Source organism: Aspergillus aculeatus (assembly GCF_001890905.1).
Source record: "Aspergillus aculeatus ATCC 16872 unplaced genomic scaffold ASPACscaffold_1, whole genome shotgun sequence".
NCBI classification, from domain to species: domain Eukaryota; kingdom Fungi; phylum Ascomycota; class Eurotiomycetes; order Eurotiales; family Aspergillaceae; genus Aspergillus; species Aspergillus aculeatus.
This window is the reverse complement of record NW_017962976.1, coordinates 3,007,157-3,030,936: the sequence shown is the minus strand read 5'-3', so window position 1 is coordinate 3,030,936 and position 23,780 is coordinate 3,007,157. Positions and strand designations below refer to the sequence as shown.

Genomic DNA, 23,780 nt, shown 5'->3' with positions numbered 1-23,780 from the left:
ACTGTCTGTCCCATAATCCATTATTCTCCTTAGTTTCCTACCCCCAAGAAACCCAAGAAAAAGAGAGCGAGAGAGAGCGAGAAGAGCGATAGACGCAACCTAAGCACCAGCTACCAGTTCCATTCGTTGATTATCACCCAATTTCCCCTTCTACTTTTATTTCTACCCTTATTTTATTTTTACTCATATTTTTATTATTTTTATTATTATTCTTATTTTTTGTTGGCCCTCCTTTACACCAAAAGTCCCTCCTTCCTTGGTCAAGCCAGCCTCTGGTCTGCTTCTTGTTCCTAGTTTTTCCCTCTTTTCTCAGCTTCTCTAATCTTTTCCCCTCCCCGCCTTCGACTTGGCTGATGATTTCATTCTAGTTGACCCCATTGTTGGTCCTATCTCCCCTCGTTTCTTCTTCTCTTTCCTGCTCTCTTTCTCTCCTTCTTGTCTCTCGCTTGTTCAATTATTCTCCAGACCAACTGTCAATCTGTGAAGTACCGTTAAACTTCCAGAAATTCCAGTGATTGCGGGGTGCTTATTCCAGTTGTTGATCAATCGCAACCGCAAACGGTTGCTTTTTCCCTAGCTTGCTGTCGGGACCATCACCGAACAGCGCAGAGCAGCAGCGTGTTAGCCCGCGCAGGAATCCCAGCAATTATACTCAGTTTGACGACAGCACATCGGCTTGGAAAATTGACAGTCGTTCGTTTATCCCTGGAGAATCTCTAAACCTCTCATTGGATGGTCGCAGAAGAAAACATCCCCCAAAGCAGTGAAAGCAGAAGAGACAGACCGGCCAGCGCTGCTCAGCCTCTCTTTCCCTTCCCAGTATACTTCCTCGCCCTCCTTCGACCCTCTTGATTCAGCAACAACCAAGAAATATCGTCCACCATGCCGTTATTCAAGACGCTACGTCGACGCTCGAAGGCTAGCTTCACTACCACTAAGTCGCCGGAGACTAAGTCGACCGAATCCCAGTCTAATGGCGATGTAACTCCGGGGCAATCGTCATCAACGCTTGAAACAGCTTCATCCAGCTCCCTCACGCCTCCTTCCTCGATCAAGCCTACCTTGTCATCTCCCAACCTTCCGTCGCTGAGTGAGAGCAGCAGCACACCCAGCGCAATCTCACCCCTTGCCGTGCCGCCACAACGACCGGGCCCCCTCACTACTTCTTCTTCTCAGCGGAACAGCGCCTATGTATGTGATCTCATATCTGCGCGAGGTAGACTTGCTTACTGATGGTCCGGGATCCCTATTAGTTTGGTAGTACTATGTCTGTGAATGGAGTAGGACGGTCGCCCACGCCTTCTTCCCCTTACGCACCCCGCATCATATCTGTCTCGGAAAACTCTTGGGTAAGTGATATGATCTCTGGTGGACCGTGAGTGGGCTCGAGGTCTGACTTTCGGTGGACTATTCATAGGTGCACCACAAGGTACTGCTTGTTTACGGTCAGGTTGGAGATCCGCGACAACATCCGCTGGACGGAACTGTCACAGTCTACCATCACCAAGATAGCTTCCCGTCGACCTCATGGCCTGTCACTTCTTCACACTTCAAGACTTTGGTGCATCTAGTACCCGGTCCCAATCGACTGCGCTTCGAATTTGTGTCGAGCAAGCATTCGTCCGGTAGCTCGCACCAATCGGTTCATTCATCCTGGATTTGCATCAACTATCTCCCACTGGTCAATGCTCCACCTTTGCAGTTGGTGATACTGCTCGGAAAGGATTCTGATGGTACCTTCGACACCCCGCCAGAGAAACAACAACGGGATGGAAATGGCCTCGAAACCGCTATCCAAAAGTATCGGATGGCAGCATACCTGTGGCAAGCATTCACCGGGGAACAAATGTACCGCAACAATCTTGGACGGCGCTGTTTCCGGCTTGAGGATGAGTGGCAATTGGGTACGTCAAGTCGTCGCGATACAACTACTGGCCAAATGCGAAACGAGGCCAAAATCCACGTTGTTCGGACCGACAAGACAGTCGCGGAACTTCGGGACCTCGACATTGCGCAGCAGCACGGCTCTGCTACTCAGAAGGATGAGCTATTCCGGATCGCGAGAGATGCCGTGAAGGACTACTTTCACCTTCAGCCAGGTCAGAAGCAGTATGTCTCCGTGTTGCTTCTCGACTCACACTGGGACACGGGCTCTCAAGTGATCACTGGTCATGCGGCCCTGGGCTCCGACTCCGGGGATCTCAAGCTAGCGATCTTCGGCTCCCATAGCCTCCACAGCTACCCGTCTAATATGGAAGAAGTCGTGGATGCCTTCACTGATTGCACTAGAACAAACACCGACTTTGTAGCTAATGATTGCGGAGAGGCTGGATCCAGCTGGGAAGCTGCCAACATTGGTATTGGAGCGCACCTTCATGAGGTCGGTCACCTCTTCGGGTGTCCACACCAAGAGTCGGGCATCATGCTTAGGGACTATGTCCGCCTCAACCGGTCTTTCCTCACACGCGAGCCCTTTTCCACCCGAACGAAGACTCAGGGTCTTAAATTGTGCTTACCACAGGATGAATGTGGCTGGCATCGACTTGACGTTCTGCGGTTCCGGTTCCATCCCTGTTTCCGATTGCCCAGCGATGCTCCTATAGGTTCCGATGACAGCATTCAGGTCTGGCCCGTCGAGAACGGCAAAATTGTTCTCACGGCTCCATCGGGAATCGCGTTCATCGAACTCTATGCCGAAGGTGACACCGTTTGCCATAACTTTATTGAGTATATGAATAGTGAGTCGAGTAGCAACGGGCTTCCAAGGCAGATCACCGTGACGGAGACTGAACTGCGTCAACGCGTCTTCGGCAATGATAAGGAGAAGAAGAAGAGCGTCAAAATGATCATCTACTCTGGAGCTCTTGGCAGTCATACGGTGGAGTCGATCAGTACTCTGAAATCGAAATTGTCCCTGGTGAAACTACCTAAGAGCCATACCGGCTACAAGGGTAGACAACTAGGACTTTCTCAGCTGGAAGGCAGCCAACCCGAGCAGCTGTTGTTGGATTGTGCCTTCATCTCGACCAAGCTTTTGACATCGGTCCGGATCTACCACGGTGCCGCAGTCAATGGACTTGAATTCTTCTATGAAGATGCAACGAGTCAGCTCTTTGGCAACAGAGAAGGGAAACCTGGCGGTGATGATTTCGTGCTCGGTAAATATCCCCGTATCCCACCTAATAGACAGGCGCTAATAAAGAAACTAGATACTCGGAGAGGGGAGATTTTGCTCGGTTTCTATATTCGGGCCGGCCACTGGATTGACGCTATTGAGATCTTGACCAGTCAAGGGAGGAAATCTGGCATGTTCGGGAATGCCCAGGGAGGCTCAGGGTAAGAATAGCCCTTCGCGTGATCTCGTCGCTTTGGATTGCAGTGCTTTGGGACTGACAAGTTGGCATAGACACACTTTAATACCTCCTTTGGGATACAAAATCGCCGGAATCACGGGATCCAGCGGGTCCTGGATTGATGGATTCTCACTAGTCATCATGCACTGATTAGACATTGTGTGATGACCATGAGATATCTCACATTTCCTTGCTTGGGTTTGCGGGCCCAGGTTACCCAAACGGAAGGGCAGCTGGGTCCCTGCGACTGACCGATGCAGTGCCCCAATGGCCGGGTCCGTGTCTCGATTACGAGCGACTGTTGCTCCTCCGAATACATTTCTTTCACGCCTTCAGTTCGATGAACAACGCAGGATACCCATTTGAATGCGTCTTTTCTTCACCCTTATTTATTTGTGTCTGGATGTGCTTGCAAATTGATCTTCTAACTAAATACCCGAGGCGGTGACCATGTTGATCCCGCGAGTGGCACTATCCGAGTTTTATTGCATACTCCAGCCCCATGTTGCATGTCGCATGTTGCATGTTGCATTTCATCTGTGCATGTAGAGGTGCAGATCTTCCGACGCTGTGCCTTTGCGTTTTCTTCTCGTGCCGTGCGGTTGACATTGGGCGGCGTCCAGGAGTTTCTGTGGCCCTGATTCTGTTTTTCTTTGTTGTTAGTGTTCTGCTGCCTACTTTGGCTGGAGGGGGGTTACTGGGCTATTATAGGCCAGTGCGCGGAGAGGAGGTATCCCATGAGAAGAGCAGGACTTAGAATCATGGGTGTTGATAGATAGTAGGACATACCTGTTAGGAGAACATAATTGACGTTGGCCCGAGGGCTCATAGATAATCACATATTTGCCATTTTTCGGCTATTTGATATTGTTGCTTGGTAAGATTGAATGTGTTGCGTCAATGACTAGATAGTCTCCATATCATCCATTAAGCAAGAGCAGCAACGTGAACATAACTTGAACCTGAACTAGCTCGATGATGTCCACAACATGCTGGACAGTATCACAGGAAGGAAGTCTGCCTACCTAAATAAGTAGCAGTCCCGGTTTACTTACCTAGTACCTTACCTATGCAACCATTGGCGCTCTCTCCCCCAGTTAAGAACCTACCCCTCGGGGAGGTTCGTGTGCAGCCTCAACGACCACGAGATAATTCCGACTCGTCCCGGGGACTCACACTGTTAATCTGAGTTTCGCACGAATAAACTTTGTACTGTATCCTGTACTCGAACTGATGCAAGCCTCCGTTCGTTCCATCCATGCATGAGGAGGACTCGACTTTGCTACGCACACCCCCCCGAGGCCTACCGTGACTACTACTAGTACTATCACTGTAAGGTAGCTAGGCCAACTCCTTCCCTTTTCTTCTTCCAGTGGGATTTCACGGTCTATCATGGCGGGGGAGACTACTTGCCACGGGTTGAGGCTGAAAGAGGAAGAGCAGCCAGCCGGTGGCGAGAAAGTGATAGGGTTGATTCTTGCGCGATTTTGTTTTACCTTTGCTCTGCTTTGTTTGGATCTGAAGATGAACAATGACGGCGTGATGTGAGGTTCGACAATGGGGTACATACATACATGTACACAGAACGCCCGGTGGGCGATTTCTCCGGGAACTCGTAGAAGGCAGGGATCCGGGATGGTCTACTGTACATCTTAGGTACTGTACCCTGGGATCATGACTGGGAAGGAATGGGGGTGGCTGATGGATGGCTGATGGATGGCCGATGGATGGCTGATGGATGGCTGCAGCTAGCTCAAAAGCAAACAAACCACCACCCACCCACACGCAACCTTGTAAGGACCTTGTGATCGCCAGCTACTACCACTACCACCACCAAACGGCTCAACGGCCAGGTACAGTACCATCTGTCGACTTTTCCTTATCCCACAGAGTATATGCATACACAGTACGGTCCTTCCTTACTTTCCCCCTTCCCGTATCCAATCTCACCGTTGATCTTGGAATTCCAACCACTGCCATTGCCACTGCCACTGCCACGGATACGATACTCCCACCCCCTCGGGTCCCAGATGTCAGCTGCCAGCTGCATGAAGGAAAGAATGGGAATCGGGCCCCCCGGAGTCTTGGGATTTATTTGCTGTTGATGTTATTTAACCCAAACCAGTGGTTTTCCCCTCAGTAGCTGTACGAGGCAGGAGGTAGACTGGAAGGGAAGTAGACTAGATAAAGTAGGAAGCTTCAATGTCACCTGCCTGGCCTTTGTTTCTGACTTTCGGGCTCGCTTCCGAAATAAGCACCTTACCCCCGATTCAAATGGTTCCATGGGATTGAAGGAGGATGAGATGGGAGTTAGATCTTTGGGGAAGGGGAGGAAGGGGAGGAGGATTTGATCCGATTGTGTGTGTGTGTGTGTGTGTGTGTGTCTGGGTGGTCGAGGGAAAGATACTTTACTTAGGAGTTCCATTGAGATGGAGTTCCAGTACTGTATTCTGTTGGTGCCATGCTAATACTGTAGTGGTAAACCACGTTCCAACGACAAGAGGGCGGGAACGGATCCATAATCCCTAGCTCCTGATTGGGATCTAGGAGTGATGATGAGGATACTTGACAATAACTTACTGCTATAAGAGAAGGCCTAGGCTTGTTGAGGATTTTCTCCCGCGGGAGGTGTATACATGACTTCATGAACCGAAACCGATTCAAGGTTGCTACTACTATGGGTTAGGTACCTGCCGGGGTGGTTCGTCCAATCTCAGCTCCTTCGGAGGTCTTTTCCTGCCGGCCACTCAGGCAAGATAAACCTTCTTCGGGGGCGAAGTCCTTTGTACCTAGATTTGTGGTGGCCCAATGCTGGTTGTTGGTACAGTACCAGGGTTCGTAGGTCGGAGGTGTCACCGTGAATGAATTTGTGCTTTTTACGGGTCGAGGTATCGGGGGTATGGTGGTGTTGCAATCTGCTGGTCTCAATGGCGTTTATCTTTGCATTGACGGTATTTTGGGGAGGATAGTCTTGCTTGGTACAGATGAAGGAGGTGGAATCTTGGGTGTTGTGACTAGTAGGATGAGACTCAGGTATACCTAACTTGACGTGATGGCCGGCGTCAACTACAACTCACCATTATTTTCACATAGTGCTTTGGGGCCAGGACATGTTCAATTGCTAAGAGAATAATGAGATAATTTGGAGAGGAACCTATTCAAAAAAAAAAAAACCTGATATTATGTCTGTTATTCAGCATTCTGATTTCTAAGGATGGATACCATTCAAGTAAAAGTCAAGTACTGTACCCTTCGAAAGCTACCTACAATATCATGCAACAAGCTCATAGATGGATTGGTTATTTCTCTAACATTGTACAAACAGCGAACACCGACATACAATAACTGCACCAGGCTGGTGAGCAGATATGGAAACCCGAGTCAAACGGGAAGCCCTACACCCCCCGACCCGACACTCTGGTAAGCTACGTCCGTGTGTAGAGATGAGGGGGCAATAAAGATGGGGGGGAGAGGAAGGAAACAATAGTACCGTACAGATATTACTTTACTTCCCGTTTCTGCCCTTTTCTCTCGAAAAAGGTACTGTATGTACCTGTATCTGTACAATGTTTCAGACAATAACTGATTGTCTATTGCATCTATGGTAATCTGTTCATGTGTACACAATCTTTCCTCTCCCCGATCAAATGGCTCAGTTGAAAGATAAGCTGGACGATGGTAGACAGTGGGTGCGAGGCTGGACTGGCTGAAGTGCCATATGACTGTCGATATGGAAGATAATAATCTAGTTTATGTAGTTCATGAAGAAAATTCCATTTCCATTCCACGCAAGGGACGTACACATCCAAGAGAAACAAAAATACAAGGTCGTGGAAACCCACCACAAAAGCATGAAACACACACACGCAGTGAGAGATACTGAGTAATACACAAAGAGATTTGATTGACTCGTAGTATTGAAAAAAAGCCAAGCAGGAAAAGGAAAACCGAATAATTCCCTCCCAGGGGAAAAGGCACAACAACGCTAGTTCGATTACTATCAGACGCCACAGTGGAAATTATTTTTGGTTTTGTGCTCTTGTCTCTCGGGTGTGAAGTAAGATTATTCGAATTTTTTCCACTTCTTACATGAGTATTAATTTAGTTTGATCTGTGATCTGCAGAATGTGGGTTTCGTCTATGATATCACTGATGAGAGAAAAGTGTGTAACTACTATGAGTACTCGAGTAGTTACTACGAGCATCAATGCACTGTACAACTATAGTGGATTTGTTTAGCCTAGTTGATGCAGAAGGGCTGAGTCTCTTAGTAAGCAGTTCGGTGCTGGTTAGTAAGCCGTAAAAAAAAGACTGTTGCCCCAAAGGGACAAGACAGGTAGCTTACTTAGACTTAAGTACAAGTGGAGTTGATAAAAAGTCAAAGAGATGAACATGTGCTAAGTTAGTCAAAGTGTAAGTTTTTACATAGCACTGCTGCTGCTGCTGCTGCTAACTTCTTACTCTCGACGGAAGTACTCTACGTAATTGTTCAACCATGGCTCGATATACTCCGTCGAACATTGCCCCCCCTTCTCCTCATCAATCTCGCATAGCATACCTCTTTCCAGAAGCAATGGCAACACAGACGAGCGGAAACCGCCCAACAGCATACAACGCCGTAAGTAGAATTTACCTATCTGTTGTCTTGGACCTTTTCTCCGCGGGAGGATACGTACGTACCTACGCCTTAGAAGAGAATTCAGCGCATTGCCCCTCTCATTTCTTCTACATAGGACAGGTGATTTCAACACTTTCATTCGAATGAGGCGAAGATAATCCCCCCCCTCCCGTCCCAATTCCGACCACCACCACCACCACCACCACCACCACACCCGTCCCTCGCCCCTCGGAATTATCCCCATACGGATTTTTGAGTTCATCTTGGTGATATTCAACGGTGTTCGGGAGGGGGGTGGTTAGATGGACCTGGCAAAGAATCCCAGGCCAAGCTAGATAGCATTAGGCATCTCCGTTCTTCGACCTTAGGTACGAGTAACTCAGCCTGAGGAAGGAGGGGCGGGGAGGGAAGCAAAGCGGCAAGCCACCACCAGCACCACAACCGCAGCGACCACCAATTTGTAGATCCCGCCTATCAATCCATAACATTTCTTTTTCATCGTACCTGTCACCACGCACTGCACCTTAACTGACACAACACTACGCAGTCCACAAACCCCCCCAAAACTCCCACGACTCATGATAGTCCACAAACCCCCCCAAAACTCCCACGACTCATGATAAGACACACACACACACACACACACATATACACGCCTAACACGCGGCTGCGCGCGACCGGGATACCGGGAGAACCTATTTAGGCCAACCCAAACCAAATCAACCCAACCCAGCTGGCCCTTGACCCTTCTTTTCTGTCTTCTATCTCCTCTCCGGGAGGCAAGAAGATCGAGATAGATTAATTTTGACTTTCCTAACTCATTCCCCAGCTGAGCTTTTTCCTCGCCGTCTCTCATCATGTTCCTCTTCTTTGTCAGTACGCAGAGTTAGTAACGGGAAGACTTGTGGCAGCTGCTTCGTCTGGAAGCTGCTATCCCGGTAACTATCTTCCCCTCCTTCCCCCCCCCCAAGCATCGCATTCCCCTCTTCCTTCCCTCCCGCTTCTCAGAAGCTTTTTATTATGGTTTCGAAGGTGTCAGATGTCAAACGTTTCAAAATGTCAAAGAAGGCAGAAGGGAAAAAAAAAGGCGCAACACTTGGTGTAACACGAAGACGACCCCCCTCTTTGAATGCGCGCGCGGGGAGCGATAATCGAAGAGGGCGCATGAGGTGGTTGTTTTGGTTTTCCGGTTTTGGTAATCGTACATACTTTCAATCGTCAAGTGCAGGAGGCTGCTTCATCCTTCTCTTTTTTCCGATTTTTTGTTTCTTGGTGAGGAACGGGGCAAGGTAGTCAATTACCATTCCTTTGGAATTCATGATTTTTGTTTTGAAGGAGAAAAGTGCAGAGCACACGGCTTTGCGTGATGAGGTGGGGATGGCACATCCCATCTATGAGGCTTGTCATCCCTGCTCGCGATCTCCTTTTCCTGGACCTGACCTTTTCCCCGCCGAGTAATGACAACGCGACTTTAGAACCCTCGTCGAGTTTACTGTACTGTACTTTACTTCTCTGCCGTGTCGGACGGCAGAGAAGCGGGCAGTGCTTCTATGGTTTGTTATTCGATCGAGGGCAACAGGTCAAAGCCTTACGCGGTAGAGATGCGGTTGCGCTAAGCGGGACGGGGAGATGGGATGGATGGATGGATGGACCTCGGATGACCTTGGATGGACCTAGGATGGGTAGATGTCGGATGGGATCGATGGAAGGGATGAAAGCGGGCGCAGGGTTCAGGTCAGTAAGATGTGTGCTGTCGGATGGTGTCGAGTCAGTGAGAGATGGAAGAGCTTAACTAGCTCAGCTAAAAGTAAAACTCCTAAGCACCTGTATATTGTCTCCAAAATACGATCCTGTGTGCGTCTGGAGATCATTTTGAGAAGCAGATGAAAAAAGCGCTGGGATTGGCGGGTCGAGGAAGAAGATGGACTTGGCATTATCATTGTGGATAGAGTGGATAGCACAAGACTCGATCCTTCTACCGGAACTGTTTTGGTTGATGGCTATTCGTGGATGTTGGAGGTAATCATAGGAGATAGTCGGTGGTTAGTTAATTAGTGTATGTGATGGTTGACTAACCATGACTAGCTTAGTTCAGAGGTAGCAGCAGCAGAAGCAGCGAATTTGTCTGAACGAATCATGGGAAGGAAATTCATCAAGGGGAGGAGGGATCATATTCATAATGGCATCAGATATAAGGGGAACAGGTGCGAAGTGCGAAAGGATTGAATGTATCTCATGCCTCATAGCAACCGCGTCTTCCCCCCTCCCCGGGGTCCGCTGCAGCGGGAGATGAACCGGTTGTTTAACTACCGGCACTTTGTCAGTGGTAAGCTAGTCAGTTTACTTAATATTCTTTCGATTCCTCATTGGGATGCGCGACCGGGGGTGGCGAGGGTGCTTCCAGATTGAGTGGACAACTTGTCTATCTAGCTCAGGGCAGGCTTACTTGCCTACCTGAGCGAGAACGTATGATTATTATCAATTGCTCGAGTCGGTTCAGTAGCTTTCGAGAACGGAGGCAACAAAAAAATGGATTACCGTAAAAAGGTACCATTTTGTTCCATCCAATTCCCCTAGCACTGTGCTAGCAGTTTTCTGTTCTTTTCTTTTTCTCTTTTCTTTTTCGGTGCGGTCAGTAAAAAAGCAATCTTCCCTCTCCTCTTCATCAGATACCACCTTTTTGTCTATGATTGTGGATGGGTTGAACACACATTCTGTCTACGTTTACTGTACGGAAGTAGTAGTAGTTTTCGGGCCACGGACGTATGTTGTTTGGACCCGGATAATATATGCGGGTTGCAAAGCGATAACTCTTCGAAATGAGTTTGGCTAGCCATTTTGGGAGAAGACCACCGGGTCGGGATCTGGATCTGATCATTGCTCGACAGAGAAGAGGTATGATTCACTTGTCATACCCCATTTAAAATATCCTACGGAGAATGGAATTCCATACGGCTCTTTGTTCAGCGAATGGGATGGACCCTTTGCGCGCAACCCGGTGCGCCGGAATCGTTGTTCGCCTTCCAGTGGGTTAGTACTCCTATATTAAGTAATGGCTAGCTTGGGCTGAAGGTGATGTCATCGAATACATGCTTAATATGAGTACGGAGTAGATGGTCCCCAGTCCAATAGGTGTGTGGGCTGTGGAAATGTGTGCGTGTGGGTGGACATGGTACTCTCTGTTAGTGGCACAGCTGTGACTGCAGGCAAGGACTAGCGGGTGGGTGTGGATGTGGATGTCGTGTGGTGTGGGAGAACCGAACCGTTTGTCTTCCAGTTCTCTCTTTCCCTCTTAGATTTCCGTTCCTGTCTCACTCGAGATCTGTACCTTTAGTATTCCGTACATACCGTACATACATACTACTAATGTAGTGGTTAAGGTACTCTATGTACAAGTACTGTACCTACCACGATAAAGTGCGGCGCACTACACCCCTCCAGGTCAAAACTATGATCTCCTTCTCCCCATGGGATATCTTTCATCGGACATACACATGCCGATTCCGGCCAAGCCTCCCCGAACTGCACCTCGACGGATGAAGTGTGAGTGTGAGGGAGATTTCCGGTAGGGCTAGCAGCCAGTAGCAACCAAACCTCTAACCTTGTGTGTATGGGTCAGACATATACCTTACTGCTACCTCTGCTCCTTTTCCAAGGTATCGAACATGCCGTATACGTATACCTATCCCAGTGGTGCCTTGGGGGAACTGTCGAGAGCATTTCCAGTTGCCTGTCGCACTGGACGCAGTAAGTGAGGCTCTCTGCGCGCTCACTTGCTTTGCTGATGCCGGTTTATGTGGTATATATCTGTATGGTGTGCGGGTTAATCTGATTGTCGCTTCGCTTTGCCGGTCGGGGTAAACATATATATCACAGCGGCCATCGGCTCTTCCAAGGAAGACTTGCATTCCCACCGCGAAGAGTTTCCGTGCAAAGGCGCATAATCCAATGAGTTGTCTACATACATCACTACAATAGCAAGAGTGTAGGTCCTAGCAGTCGATCATGGCTGTAATATGATGCGATCCCGCCTCACCCCTTCCCTACGTATATGATCCGAGTGTATGATTGTCAGGTAATAAGATGACAATACTTGGGCTGAACGTCATGCTCCAGATAGTGGATCAGCTAATTTCACCCCTTTCATATGCCATAGGCATTACAATTCCGAGGGGGCGATAGTCTGAGAGAGTCTAACTACATACAGATATGTAGGTGATACTCCACTTAGGGCTATGTACTCAGTAGAAGGTATGTACTAAGTATGTACTCGGCTACGGGAACTATTTGCCGTTCTACCAAGTAGCTACTTCAGTAGGCTAGGAGCTCACCTCATAAATATGAAGGCTACCTATGATGTAACTGATCCGGGGCTCTCCCGCCCTCAGCGGAGACCTGGCCTTGATAGGCCATGAATGGCCTGGCCGACCGGGTCAGTCAATCGCTCCCCTTGAATCGGATCAAAAGTCCAACAAATTAGATCACTTGTTCAATAGATTTGATCTCACTAAGCAATACACTTCATGGGTCCGTCCGAATATCATTTCCTCTTCCCATTCCCCTTAATCCTTCCGTCAAACTTGTCAGCTGGAACGCCAACGAACCACTCTGATGCTTCGGCCTTAGTACCCAGATCTAGAGAGAGCGACACGAAAGGGCGGGTGCGGCACGCAAGCACAGACAAATGACGTAATGTTGCCTGCCTCGCCTAGAGGACGGACACAGTTCGAAGTACCGTGGACTGTGGACTGTCTTCCATGGGTCCGATCCATCCACGGGCACCCGCCCGTCTAGGTACGGGTGTCGGACCTTTCGTACATGCTCTATCTAACCCATCGCACTCAAAAAAAGTATGACTGCGGGGACTAACCCAGCTCGGTCTGGTTTACTAACTGTCGAAGTACCGGCTACCGTCCTAGTCAACTAGTGAGTACCTACCTCGTACTAACTTACTATACCTCACTAAATACCTCCACGTACTGTCATTCTCAATACACCTTCGCTATCACAATACACAATCTCTCATGTAATAAGCTTCTGGGGAGATCCGTCCGATGTGACCGGAAGCGCTCTTTCTCAGGTCTCTGATTGGCGGGTACTGACTCCAAGCAATCCAGACCGTTAGAACGCCTAAACGCACTTACAATTCCCATACAATCCACTCCCGATGCCGTACACAGTTTGTTACAGTGTCAGAAAATCGACCCCGTGAGGGAGGAAAGGGTGGTGGATTATCAATGTTTTGCGTTAATGTAGAGTCAGGAGGGCATGCAGACTTGGGTTTGAGTTGCAGCATGCTTGAGAAGAAGGAAATAGCAATTGAGGAACAGAAAAAAAAAGGTTAGCTGCAGAAAAACAGGCAACGTAGGGAAATATAGCACCACCATATGTCCGTGCTTCTAGGGTCGAAGCATTGTGTCATAGCCATCATCTCTCCGTTGGATACGGTTTAATTAGAATATGGTTCAATGCTTGACCCCGTGCACGACAGAATAAGCTCCCGGTCCAGATCCGACTCCATCACTCTCCATCCTAGGCGAGGTCGGACGTTTCACTTGATCAAGACAAACCTTACACTTGGGGGTGTTTATCCACCCTGCCTTACCTACTACTACTCTCTAGACGGAACTCATAGGTTTCCTCCACTCGAGTCGTCTGCATTGCCAACCAATAACGCGATGCTGTTCCCCTCTCTGTCTTACTACGGCTCTTTTAGACAAACCTGCTCATCCCTCGCAGCGTCGGGACTCTCTCCACGAGTCATTAGGCTGATAGTGGATGCAGATTGTGAGACCGATCATAGCTTAGGTGTCTCCGCTTTGATGTTCTATCATCGATTGATCGGAAACCGATGTGCAGTGGAACGCCTCGAACTTTTTTTTCCCTCTTCTATTTTGACCTGAGTCGCGCGCTCGTATCATCTGGCCCACGGCCGTTTTTAAGATTATGATTGAAGATCCATACTTAGCTTTTCAAGAGGTCAGTCAGTCTCCAGGCTGGACCGTATACCTGCCTACTTAGGCAGTAGCTCGGCTTTTCGCTCTGTTTTCGACTCTCAATTGAGTTGTTGGCTCCGGTCCCCACTGTAACGGGCAAGAACGGAGGCTGGAAATGGGGTCCTTCGCGGGTGGAGGAGGAGGGGCATTGGGAGCAAGCAGTAGGAGAATAAAGATGTTTCTAGATATCTCTTTCTCTCGAGTCTCGGGACGGTCGTGAGGTTGCTTAGACGGAGGGTGTCCACTGACTGGGGTTTTCCTGGCCCTGATCCCGACCTGGGATAGAATTGGAACGGGCATGCTGCACCGAACGCGATCCCCCAAATCTCTTTGGTATTCTATCGCTTTCCGGCCACATTGAAAGCGCTTCGGGTCAACGTGGTCCTGCCGGTATGTTCCATGGCTTTGAGACTCCATACAAGCTCCATTGCCTTATGAATAAGTAGTATGCACGGAAGTCCACCGGAAGAGACTTAACTTTATGGTTGCTGGAGTAGGTTTGGTACCGCCAATAACCTTGAATGTGTACTACCAAGAGACTCGAATATCCACGACTGCTACCACTAACGGCAGTTACTTACTTTGTACCATGCGCTGGGGCATGTGGCAGCTAGCTACTTTAGATCCCGAGGTCGTTGGTAGGGGTCGTAGACCTTTTTTTTTCTTTTCGATTTCTTTGATTTCGAAGTTAGATTGTGCTCAGCAACCTGCTCACACCGAATAACTATACCCTCAATGTGTACATCACTCTCCGCCTGTACAGATACCTGGCTCACCGCGCGCCTTTGAAGATCAAGCTAGAGATCGTGGCTGAACCGGGCTGCGCAGATAGGGTCTCAGGGAAGAGCAAATCTCGGTGCAACTTAGGGTATAAAGGAAGTCAGTTAACGCCGACTTTCGACCGCCCGCAGTATCACGAATCGCAATGGCTCCAGCCCTTGGGGCTTTCGGGAATGACGTAGATCACCTATCTTCCAGTGCTTGAAGAAATCGGGAGATTGGAAGGGGAATGGGCCGAATGGCACTCCACAAATCTGGTATAGTTCTGCCGTATAGTAGACTGAACACGGTATTGAAGCGATAGGCGCAGAGACAAAGGGCGGGCACCAACCTGAACAGTGGACAGTGGTCAGTGGGACACACTGCTATGCACGCCAGAGACAAGCCCGACAAGTGCTCGTCATGGAAGGATCTGACTATAGTAGTTTATGCTTGATTTGGCAGTTGTCAGTGCCTTAGCACTAAATAAACAACTAATGGATATACGGATGTTCGGAAGTCTCTTCTCATCGGGGTAGTAGAAAACTGCCTCGCAGCTGGAATCTGCTTGTCTTCTTGTTGCGGGTACTGTTACTGCTGTTATCCCACTTCCTGTTTCCCTTTTGAGATATAGATATCGAGACCCGAGGGAGAGGTACAAGATCTGAATAGACTTTCTAATCTGCTACCTACCTACTTCTCAAACGTAGTATTAACCATGGACATATACCTATACCTCTCCCATCTATCTGGCTGACAGCGAGTGCATCCGGTATGATACAGTACTGGTAAAATAACAGGAGCTTCGGGCGTTACCCAGCCCAGGTACTGTACCTTGGTAATACCACCGGAAATTACCCAATTACCAGACCGGGTCCACTCCCACCCCTCACAACATCCCCACTGATTCCTGGGTCTTCCTCTGTTTGAAAACCAATCCTAGAAAACCCATTTATCTAATAAAAAATTGTATGGAACGGTAAAGAGTAAGAGAGAGAAAAAGAACACCGCAAAGGACGCGCACATCAGCGAGGAAAAGAACTCCAGACGAGATCGGTGGTGAAAGGGACGAGTGGGCAAAATAAGTTTCTGGAAGGTTTTGTCTCCATACCTTTTCACCTTTATGGATATTTATTTATGAAAAGTATTATTATTATTGTTATTATTATTATTATTATTATTATTATTATTATTATTCTTCTACTTCTAATTTTCTCAAACTGCATTTCAGAATAATATTTTTTATCACTCAACCAACCGTTATTATTGCACGTCACCACGTCTTTTTTCCCATGTGGCCCCTTTCTCTTCTTTTATTAATTACTATCACATTCTTTCCACAAATCCTCCGAGTTCAAAAAGTCTTCTTGATCTCTTTGGACGGTTGTTGGACTTAGTCAAAGTCCTTCAGATCCTTACCCTCGCACCATCCATATCCACCCTACCCTAGTATATCAATTCTAACTGGGGGAGCTTCGTCTTACCGTTTGGTCCCAAGCGCTCTACCCTCTTCAATCCTCTTCTCTCTCTCTCTCTCTCTCTCTCAGAGTCCTCCTACTCCATACTTAGTAGTACTTATTTACTACGGAGTACATTACCTCCCCTCCTACTTACACTCACTACCATTGCCTTTTCGTGTCTCCCCCTCCCCTCCCTTGGGCTTCTCTCTTTCTCTTTCTTTCTCACACACACTTTCTCCCTCTCTCCCTCCTACTCCCACCCACACCCACACTCCAACTATTTCCACCACCATTTGTACAGTTGCTTCCAGCATACGTATCCTTCGCCTGCTCTTCTCGAAAAACCTTCCCCTCTGACAACGTTCGGTGCCTGTCCTCATATGACTTGACTTATCTGAGTAAGGAGTCTGTTCAGCTATAAATCCGATACCTTCCGGGTTCCGCTTCTCTTCAGCAACACTCGGACTTTCCCCCCTCAGAACTGTTCTCCGCTCTTCGCGACCCAAACCAAACCAAACCAAACCAAATCAGACCAAATCAAATCAAACCACCCCCTCCTCCTCCCCTCCCCAGTCTTGCCCGTCCGTCCGATCTCAAAACAATTATCTCTTTCCCCCTCTTGTCCGTGGTAGTCTTCGGGATTGCAGTCAATCATTCCACACTTGCGACCCGTGAATTGTGATGTGATACCTTAGAAGTCGGACTTTTGCCAACCACAAATCCACCCAAACACTTTGTCTAGCCACTATTCTGGCTTAAGTTTATCGGGACAAACTTACCATTGTCTCCTGATAATACCACCACGGCGCCGGACTGATAGTCGCTTTCTGATCCGAATGCCACCTCAATCTACGACCGCCTCGATTTTTCCCCTTGAATTCCATATTCTCGATTAATTTACCGGGCAACATACAAACAGAGACACGAGGACCAAGATTCAAACACCCCAGAGAGCAGCTTGACATTTTAAAAACCCAGGCTATAATCGAAAGGCCTTGATTGCGCTGAACCGCTTGATGATGTTTCGCAACAGGTATGTCGGCGCGGATTATTGAACGTGGATGGTGCGCCTTTCGGGCTGCGAGTTGTGCTCATGCTTACCAATAAATACAACCAAACAGAAAGAACTCCCAGAAGCCCGATGACGAACTCATCACGAGATTCCAGAAGACTTTCCAGGACGTTGTTCCTCCAGTCACCAGCCGCAATGCCGCGCGTTTCGGTCAGGTCCCCGTTGGACCGATTACTCCCGCTAGGTGAATACACTGTCCCTCGCTCACGAAGATTCAGCATCTCCCGCTGGGATTCCATTGCCCATCGGTTCATGAGAACGCGTCACCAGAAAACAAGCTAACCCAACAAATTGATTACAGATTGAGTATGGACGGTGATCTGAAGCCCAACGATATCACACCGCGAGCTACACACGACATGCGCTTCGCACAATCATATGTCGACCCTAATGCAGTATCATATATCAACCCGATGAACCCCCATGGGTACTATACGCCGAACTCTGGGGGATTGGGAGCTGTGTATCACAGCCAGGCGGGAGACTTGCATACCCCTGGCATGGGTTTAAGCATGATTACCCCCCTGTCACTTCCCCAGCAGCTGTCTGCAACCACCATCAACGCCGATCCTTCAACCATGGGTCTCGAACACTTCAACCCGCATTTTCTCCCATCCCACTTTCATAATCCACAACCATTTGCTCAACCGGCGACCTTTGCACCTGGTGCATTTGTTCCAACCGATACAGGTTATGATGCCATGGACGAATCTGTTGACGGGATGTCTCTAAACGATGTGGATATGCATGGTAATGCTACCACGCAATTCGTCCCGTCGGTGATTCAAGACGACCAGCTCAGCATCCACAACTCCGGCGAGAGGTAAGCTAGAACCCTCCCATTGGGCGAGACGTTAGATCTAATCGGCGCAGTTTCCGCTATCATGTCACTTTGCGTGCTCCAACGGCTATGATCAACCACCAAGCCGAGATACCCGTCACATATCTTAACAAGGGCCAAGCATACTCAATCTCTGTTGTCGATTCGACGCCGCCACCGATGACCGGGCAACCGTTGAAATATCGGACCTACATCCGTGTGTCATTCCAAGAAGAAGAGCAACGAGCTAAGCCAGGAGCTTGCTGGCAACTGTGGAAGGAAGGACGAGGTTCCAATGAGGCGCATCAACGCGGTGGCAAGCTGCAGGCGGTTGAGTACGTTGATCCGACTCAAGGAGGCGTGGAAGACCCGAAGAACCGTCAGATTCAGATCGAAAGTGCATCGTTCGACGGGTTCTGCGTGACTTGGACTGCGAATCCGACGACCGGAATCTCGGACTGCGCCATTTCCGTCCGCTTCAACTTCCTGTCGACAGATTTCAGTCATTCCAAAGGCGTGAAGGGTATTCCGGTCAGATTGTGCGCGAAAACCGAGATGCTTTCGCCGGATGAAGTAGCGGCCGGCTCAGCCAAGGAGCCAGAAGTATGCTATTGCAAAGTGAAACTCTTCCGCGACCATGGAGCCGAGCGAAAGTTGTCCAATGACGTCGCCCATGTCAAGAAAACGATCGACAAGCTTCGACAGCAGATTACCCAGGCCGAGTTAGGAGCTGGAAACTATGGCAAGCGGAAGCGTAGCAGCGGCTCAGTCGCGCTCAAGGGCGGCGACCCCCGTCCTGCCAAAATCACAAAACACAAACGGACATGGTCCATGAGCTCACAGGATGGACCCGGCAAGATGTCATTGGAAGATGATTTGCATGCGAAACTCGCACTTATGCAGGACATGTTCACTTCGACCCGGCCAGTGAGCATTTTAGGACTGCGGGGAGAGGAAGAGGATGATCCGGATCTATTCCCGGTTGCTTTGCCGGAGTCGCGCGAATTCATCAAGAGAGAGAACAGCCGCAGCTCTCGGTTCAGTGTCGATGGAGCGTCTCTGCATGCCGTATCGCCCACCAGCAGCAGCGTCTCACTAAACTCACCCTGCCACCCGCCGAACTCGCAGTCCAACCTCTACTACGACTCAGGATATCATGGCTCCATTAACAACTCCCGCGAAAATTCGCGCCCTTGCTCAGAAGCCATGGGTGACAAGGTCCTGTTGAAGCATCCGGTCAAAGTTCAGAAGGTCGCCGGTAATGATAACCACGTTCCTGTGGGGTATATTGAAGCAGTCGACATCGATCCAACCTACAGGCCCCCAACCGAGCGGCCCGTGAAACCAAGTAAGTTCCGCAAAATATGTTCCGTACTGGGCCACGATGCTAACCTGGAAAACCAGTCGCATGCTTTTACGTCCGATTTCCGCGGAATGATCAGCCTCAGGATGATTACTACCGGGCTGTCTACCTGACGGAACGCACTGTGCGAGACCTCATGGAGAAGATATCGATGAAACAGCGGATCGATCCACGGCGGATCGTGCGGGTGCTCCATGTCAAGCAAAATGGTCTTAAGATCATGGTCGACGACGATGTCGTCCGTGAACTGCCCGATGGCCAGGACATGGTTGTCGAGATCTCCGAGACGTCCACCTTCGAGAGTGCGGCCGCAGCAGGCGCCGAAAGCGCTAAGAGCGTTGAAGTCAAGTTGAGCTATTAATATGTCTTAAGTTGATGGAGACATTCACGAGCCTCTCAAAAACCTCATGCACGTAAAACCTCGTCTTTCAGCTTCAGTTTTCCTTTCTCCACCCTTGAATTGCATCAATGCGTTCTTGAGGTGGTCTTTTGACTTCATTTCCATTTTCTCCCTTTTAAGGGCGCCTGGTGCGTGATGAAAAGGTACATTGCATTCACCCTTGAGTGATATACTTTTGCCATTTTTCTTGACTTCATCGGAGTTCGGGGGCTGTCTTTAACTTACTCGTCATTCATACTACCCTCCAAGGTGGAGGGTGGGGGGCGTTGTATCAGGGAATAATACACGAGTTCCCTAGCAATGATACCCAGGCATCTTCTGCATCTTGAATTGTTTTGTCGCGACTCTGTGCTATATGGTTTTTATGATATCCTAAATATGTCATTTCTCCGACAACGTCTTCTGGGTTTGTTTTTCATTTTGGGAATACACGACCTCGCATTTCCTCTGGTTGAGATTGGTTGGCTTGCCTTTTTTCGAAGATGTGGTTGAGGTATGAGGAATACGAATAGATACCCTGTCCATTTTTGTCGGAAGTATTTTAACTGTTTTAATGGTTGATCAATTCCTCTGTGTGTTATCTCCACTCCTGCTGTTTTCTGGTAGATGAAAACAGCTGTCTGATTGGTTTCGACTTTGACGCCTTGACTTTGAGGGGTGTTTTACTCCTGGGATGATGGTTCTCGTATTATCATTATCATCTACAAGACTGTCCCCCCCTGTTTTTTCTTGACTTGCGTGCTCCTGTTTGCTAGACAGGGTATCATCATATATGCCAGAGAAAGAAAATAAATAAAATACTATACATGGGACCGAATGCTCGGAACGGACGGATCTCCACCGTCCTTCTTTTCTAGGTGATTCCATTTTGCAAGCACCAAACAATTTGGAGCCATCGGGATCGAAAGCCCAAAAAGCCGATGGGAGGAATACCGGGCCTCCAGGCCAACGACCAGTCGGGAGATCAGAGGGGAACGTCGGGTTAAACTTTTCTAATTCGGGTATAGATTGATATTACCGGAGGAGCCAGTCTACTGACATGGCGGGCGCCTCCTTTGTCTTAGGGTAATATTACCGTGCATAGTGTAATGTAGTTTCCAGATTCTAGACTCCATCTGATAGTTTTTCGACAACATGCGACAGCGACAGCCCGATGACATCATAGCCCCATCCTCCCCTTCCTGTTCCCCCCTCCCCCGTGTGATGTGGGATATGGGGCTCTTTACCTTCCTTCCCATCGGACCATCACCCGGTCGGTTCTGATAGCGTGGGAAACTGGGGACGTTTAACCTAAATCGTGAACCTCACGACAAAACCCCGATCAAAACTTCAACTTTTTGCTTCCCAACGGGGGCTGGGGATTTGCCGGCTTGGCCACCCGGGGCACTTTTGTTTCTGTTTGGTTTTGTGTTGATCGGAATGTCGGCCCCGAATGCCTCCCAACAAGGAGTTAGTTGAGATCGAGAATTTGTGTCTGGGAGGTAGGTCAAGTTGTGATACTCCATACTCCATACAAACCCGGCAAAAGTCTTTCTTCAAGAAAAAACTTGGAAACTGCAACACTCACATTCCCTTTTCTCGCTAGAGGGAATGTGGACGGGCCTGCACTTCTTTCTCGCCCTTCCCCCCCTCCCCCCCACTATCGCTATCGCTATCGCTATGCTCTTGACTCCGTCGGTCTGTTGTTGTTGTTGTGTCTGAATGGTTCGATGCGTTTCTTTTGCATTGGGGCTGGTTGGGGTTGTTGTATACTTCGGGGGTTCTCTCGGCTATTTACCGATGGATGAGTTATAGACTTTGCCCTTAGCCTTAGCCTTAGCCTACTGACTGTACGTCAAGTTTCTGTACGTGTTGGCGCTTTTCTTTCTCTGGGGTTGGTACCTATCTTTATCGACTTGGGTGCGTAACTACGTATAGTACTGCAAGAACGGGGGGGAGGGTACGTTGTCGAGGAGGGGATTTTTGAGGTCGTCACGGTTTGGATTCTTACTTTTGTGTGTGTGTGTGTGTGTGTGAGGGGTTGTTTCTGGGGATCGGATCGGATCGGTGGGAGGGCAGGGCAGAGACGGGTGATCTATAGACTTTCGGGGTGTTTTCGATGTGCTTTATGAGGCTTGGGTATGGTTTATGCGGATTGACCCGGGGAGAGGGGGGTGAAGTTAGGGATTGGAGGTGGCTACCTAAGTGACTAGAGGTAGGTAGGTAGGTAGGTTGGTTGGTTAATTTGGGCTAGGGGGTTGTGCTTTAGTCTCTCGTCTTCACTCCCCTCTCTCTCTTTGTCTTGCTAGGGGGTTGGTGCGTGTGTGGCTTTGGGTATGTATGTATGTATGTGTATGTACATCCAGCACAAGACCGAATCTAGACTCATCCATTCTCATGAAACCACTCACAGTACGTAGGTGTACACTGTACAGTACCTACTTAGGCCTCAGGGTCACTCGACTAGTCGACTAACTTAGTGGCCGTTGGGGAATGATTCGGGATGGGGGGAGGGGACAAACTTAACCGAGAAGAAGTATAAGAGATAAGGTACGGAGTACCGTAAATAAAAACCCATCGAAACACAGATCCGTCAATCGGAAGACAGGATTTGAGGCTGTATACCGAGTTGAAACGGGGGAGTGTGGACCTTCTCAGCAGAAGTAAATCTTAGTTTCTTAGTTTTATGGCTTTGAACCTTGGAGTCAAGCTGGTCGGTAAGGCTGAAATTGAGGGGTGGGGAGGGAATCGAATGGAATCGAACGTTTTGATTTTCGGATGGTCTCTTGCGGGACTAGACTAGACTATCATCTGGGAAATTACTTTCAGTAAGTAGTCATGCAGTTTCAACGCATGTTGTCCTTCTCAGTAAATCCTGGGTAGGTATCTTGCCGAAGGGCTTTTTCTTTTGCATGTTGAGTGGTCGAAAATGAGGTTCTAGACTGGCCTCCCGTCCGTAAATAATCGGTGGTTGATGGGCTTCGGGTGCGGTGTGTACACACAAAAAAAAACTCGCGGAGCCACTAACTGGTTGATGCACTCTTTAGTCCCGAGTCCGTTGTCCTGGAGTGGAGAACTTTCTGCGGTTTTAGTGCATGTCTCAGGGAGGGGACGCGGCGCGCTAGAGTTGCGGTTTGCGTTTGCGTTTGCGTTTGCTGAAGTATCGCTTGGACTTCTTGGCTATCAGTATCTACTCTACGGAGTACTCGTAGACTATCTGGACTACTACGAGTAGCAGGACTGTGGGACTGGGCGGGCTGGCTGGCTGGCTGGCTGGGTTACTTGTCAGTTGTTGAGGGAGAAGAAAGGTCGGAGATCGGGGGAAGCTTCCCGACTTGATCGAGTAGATCCAGAAGTTCATCCAGGAGATGCTCGCGGGTATGTTATGCACCTTCCTGATCGAAGTTCGGTGGAGGAGGTGGATCGGTTCAAGATCATCCCGGTCTATAACGGATGTGTCTTATGGAGCTGATGGTTCTGCGGCCATGTCCTTGTCGATATAGATTGTGTGGCTTTCTTAGCTTTTATTCCTGAGAACGGACGCCAAAGGGGTTGGGGGTTGGGATTAGCTATGCGACAACTGGACACTCTTGCTCCGACCATGTGCCGAGGATGTCGATGGCGTGACGTCATCGCCAGGGCTGTTCTCTTTCTCCACCTCCCCTTCCCGTCCTCGGTACCATATTGGTCACTGTTTCAATTTGGCTTTGCCATAGTGTACCACACGTTGACTCGAATGTTGTACTGGTACTGGTAATGGTACTGGTTACCACCCCCCCCCCCTCCTCCCTTCCTCGGGGACGGACACGTACTGTATCCTAGGTAAGTACCGAGTCCCGAGCCTCCATTCGGGAGAGGGGATCAGACCAAGCCAAAAGAGAAAGGGCCATCCCACCAATCCCTGTGCTCGGAAACGATAATGCCGATCTCGTGGAGTAGCACTTTTCTTACTCATGTACT

At 49.0% G+C, this 23,780-nt stretch overlaps 2 protein-coding genes across 2 annotated transcripts; both read left to right on the top strand.

Moving 5' to 3' along the window:
- Positions 1-882: 882 nt before the first annotated feature.
- ASPACDRAFT_20590 (zinc metalloproteinase family protein) lies at positions 883-3,503 on the top strand (the record flags this gene model as incomplete). The annotated part of the gene is made up of 5 exons (XM_020198958.1): positions 883-1,191; positions 1,254-1,349; positions 1,418-3,158; positions 3,210-3,336; positions 3,407-3,503. The coding sequence occupies 5 exons, from the start codon at positions 883-885 to the stop codon at positions 3,501-3,503; spliced, it is 2,370 nt and encodes a 789-aa protein (XP_020061512.1).
- A 6,703-nt stretch (positions 3,504-10,206) lies between these two features.
- ASPACDRAFT_38741 (grainyhead-like protein) lies at positions 10,207-19,802 on the top strand (the record flags this gene model as incomplete). The annotated part of the gene is made up of 6 exons (XM_020200496.1): positions 10,207-10,297; positions 17,165-17,219; positions 17,308-17,442; positions 17,560-18,081; positions 18,132-19,426; positions 19,483-19,802. 6 exons carry the CDS (start codon positions 10,207-10,209, stop codon positions 19,800-19,802), a joined length of 2,418 nt encoding a protein of 805 aa, XP_020061511.1.
- Between the last annotated feature and the right edge of the window lie 3,978 nt (positions 19,803-23,780).